Source organism: Eurypyga helias, unplaced genomic scaffold, assembly GCF_000690775.1.
Source record: "Eurypyga helias isolate BGI_N326 unplaced genomic scaffold, ASM69077v1 scaffold41968, whole genome shotgun sequence".
Classification (NCBI taxonomy): Eukaryota; Metazoa; Chordata; class Aves; order Eurypygiformes; family Eurypygidae; genus Eurypyga; species Eurypyga helias.
Genome location: NW_010269624.1, coordinates 860 through 3,734, shown reverse-complemented (window position 1 = coordinate 3,734; position 2,875 = coordinate 860). Strand labels below are relative to the sequence as shown.

The following is a 2,875-nucleotide window of genomic DNA, read 5'->3' as shown; positions in this document are numbered from 1 at the left end:
ACTCCCTCCCAAACGAGCCAGCACACCTTAAACCAGCAGGCAGTGCTGCGAGCTGTCGATCGCTTCTGAACACGTCGGGGTGCCGTTATGTTGGAGTGCGGGGGGGCGAGTTTCGTTTGAACGCAGGTCTGCTCGCACACAGCCCGCGCGTGCGCACGCCCTGCGGTGGGTCTGCCTTTCTGTGATACACCTACCGGCTTTCGTGCGCAGCGACTCCCTGCGGATTTTACTCTGAGGGTGGGCTTATGACTCAATTTCTTTTCCCTCAGAGTTTTTCCTAACTGCAAATTCGCTGATAAATGCTTGTTCATCCACCCAAACTGTAAATACGATGCCAAGTGCACGAAGCCGGACTGTCCGTACACTCATGCCAGTCGACGGAATCCCCATCCGCCTCCTAAGCCAGGTGAGCACCTCCTGTTTTTCAGAGCTTTAAATGGAATCACTGAAGGGAAAACGGCATGGGAAGCAGAAACCTGCAGTGGTAGAAAAGTAATGTTTTGCTTGATTTCATAGAATCACAGAATGGTTTGGGTTGGAAGGGACCTTAAAGACCATCCAGTTCCAACCCCCCTGCCACTAGACCAGGTTGCTCAGAGCCTCATCCAGCCTGGCCTTGAACACTTCCAGGGATGGGACAATTGTCTTTCAACTCTGAATGCTGGATGAAGAGTAATAATCCAGTGTTACTGCAAAAACTGTTAACTCCCTGAACGCTGCCATGCAGCAGCCCCTTCTGCGGGGATGAGCCAGCACGGCAGTTTTCCTTACCCGTTCCTGAACTTGGGCGCATGTTGTACCAGGAGCTTGAGGCACAAACTGAAAACGGAGGTGTCAGTCTCCGTAGGAACACGCTGTGCTTCGGTCATGCTGCCAGGGTTGACTTCTGCGAGGGTGGGGTGACTCTCGGTGTTGAGGTCGCCTGGTGAAGGCAGTGGCTGTGTTTGGATTACGGGTTGGTATTCCGGAGCCTTTGGGTAGTGCCAAGGTGGAATGCCTTGACTCTGCTGAAGTTGTGATCCTTTGGATGGGTTTAGCCCTTGTCCTGGGGCGATGCAGTTCTGTTACCAGGCCGGAAGGCAACGTGCTTCTCTATCAATTCCAGCAGCTCCCCCGCACTCCTGGGAAGCGCTCTGCCTGCGCGTTTCACCCCGGTTAGCCTCAGCTCCAGCGGGCTCGCTGCTGCCAGTTGGAGTGTCTCTGCCTACGGCAACCTCCGCTTCTCCTGTGGGAAGCGTTGCCGTGACCTTCTGCCTTGAGACGGGGGAGACCCGAGAGCAGCGGGTGCCTGGCAGCCGCCTTCGGCCGCAGGGTGAGACCCGCACAGCGCCTAGGGATACGCTTCCCGTATCTTGCAGAACCGTGGTGCGTTACCAGAGGTAGTTTCTTATGGAGGGATTGACCTATGGAAGTGTGGGTGGAGTTGTGTTGAAAAGCAGTTTGTTCTCATCTGGGCTCACCGCCTGTTTTTTTTCTTTCCTGCTGTCAGCACCGCTACCCCCACCGTCTGCACCCTCCAGCAGCCCGCTCTGCAAGTTTTTTCCTGCTTGTAAGAAGATGGAATGTCCGTTTTACCACCCAAAAGTAAGCATCATCTCCTACTTCTTCCCTCCCTTCCTAGAAAGAGATCTGAACTACATTCCTTTGTGTCAGGAAACGTCGCTAGCACGTCACGCCTTTTGCTTCCCGTGCGTTGAGCTCGGAAGCAGAACGCGCAAAAGCGGGGAAGAACGTGGGAAATCAGGTTTCTAAGTGGCCTCTTCCCCAGGTGCTTCCGAGGAGTTTCTGACAGGCAGCCGGCTGCAGCGTGCGCCAGGGCACTGCCCAGCCGGGACGCCGGGGGCCGAGGGGGCAGAGGCCGTGTGGCCTCTGTGGGAGGAAGGTTCTAGGCTCTCCACTCGTGGGGCAGGAGGGCGGCCGTGCGCAAGAACTCTGACGCTTGTCCCGCTCCCCTGCAGGATGTGACCGTGACTCGGGCAGGGCCAGGCTCTGTGACTCGGGCGCTGCGGGAGGGCTGTGTCCCTGCCTGTTCTTACGCCAGTAAGGCGGGCGCTTTCCGCAGCCCCGGCAGTGCCCAGGGCTCTGCTCCCAGATCCTGTCCCATCCCAGACAGCGCAGCTCTTCGGCCCTCATGCTCCCGCCTCCTGTGCGGGGAGCACTTCGCGTGGAACTCCGAACCCTGAAAGCCAAGGAACTTGTGCCCGTTGGCGCATGTGCGCTTTCCGAGTGTCTGACTGGCGGGTTCCGCTTTGGGGGAAGGGGTCCTTCCGTCGTTGGGTCGAGCCGGTCGCAGAGGGGCTCGCTCGGCGGGCGGTGCTGAGCGGCTGTCCCTTTCAGCACTGCAGGTTCAACACCCAGTGCACCAGACCCGACTGCGCCTTCTACCACCCGACCGTCGCCGTCCCGCCCCGCCACGCCCTCAAGTGGACTCGAGCCCAGAACAGGTGAGACACGGGGCGCGTGTCCCCATGTCGTTTTGGGTAGGTTTCGCATCCGCGTCGCGACGTAGGTCGCAAGCGTGATTTCGCTCCCAGGAGTAACCTGCGTGTGACGAACAGCGAGGGTTGTAAGTTTTAAGGAGCGCTCTGCTGTTTGCTTTCCGTAGTACAAACGCCAAGTAATGTGTCCACCCCTGCGTGGGGAGCGCCCCACGAGGCGTTGTGTTTTCCGAGTTTCAGTCAAATAAAGCCGAAGGTCCAACACCAGCTCTTCCCTGCTGTCGTTCCGTCTTTTCCACACGCTGTGCAGGCGTGTCTGGCAGCTCCTGCCTGCCTTCCATCCCCGACTCCGTCAGCTAGCGCGGCTGCAGCCGTGGCCCGACTTCGGGTCGCCACGTGGCGCTCGCTCCCGCTCGTCCCATCTGGAAGGGTCTTAC

General features: G+C 58.6%; 1 protein-coding gene across 1 annotated transcript; it reads left to right on the top strand.

Annotated features, from left to right (window-relative positions):
- Positions 1 to 269: 269 nt before the first annotated feature.
- LOC104514470 (zinc finger CCCH domain-containing protein 14-like) lies at positions 270 to 2,444 on the top strand (the record flags this gene model as incomplete). Its single annotated transcript, XM_010158161.1, has 3 exons — positions 270 to 406; positions 1,490 to 1,584; positions 2,338 to 2,444. Coding segments are annotated over 3 exons (339 nt in total), but the record flags the coding sequence as incomplete, so codon positions are not given.
- Between the last annotated feature and the right edge of the window lie 431 nt (positions 2,445 to 2,875).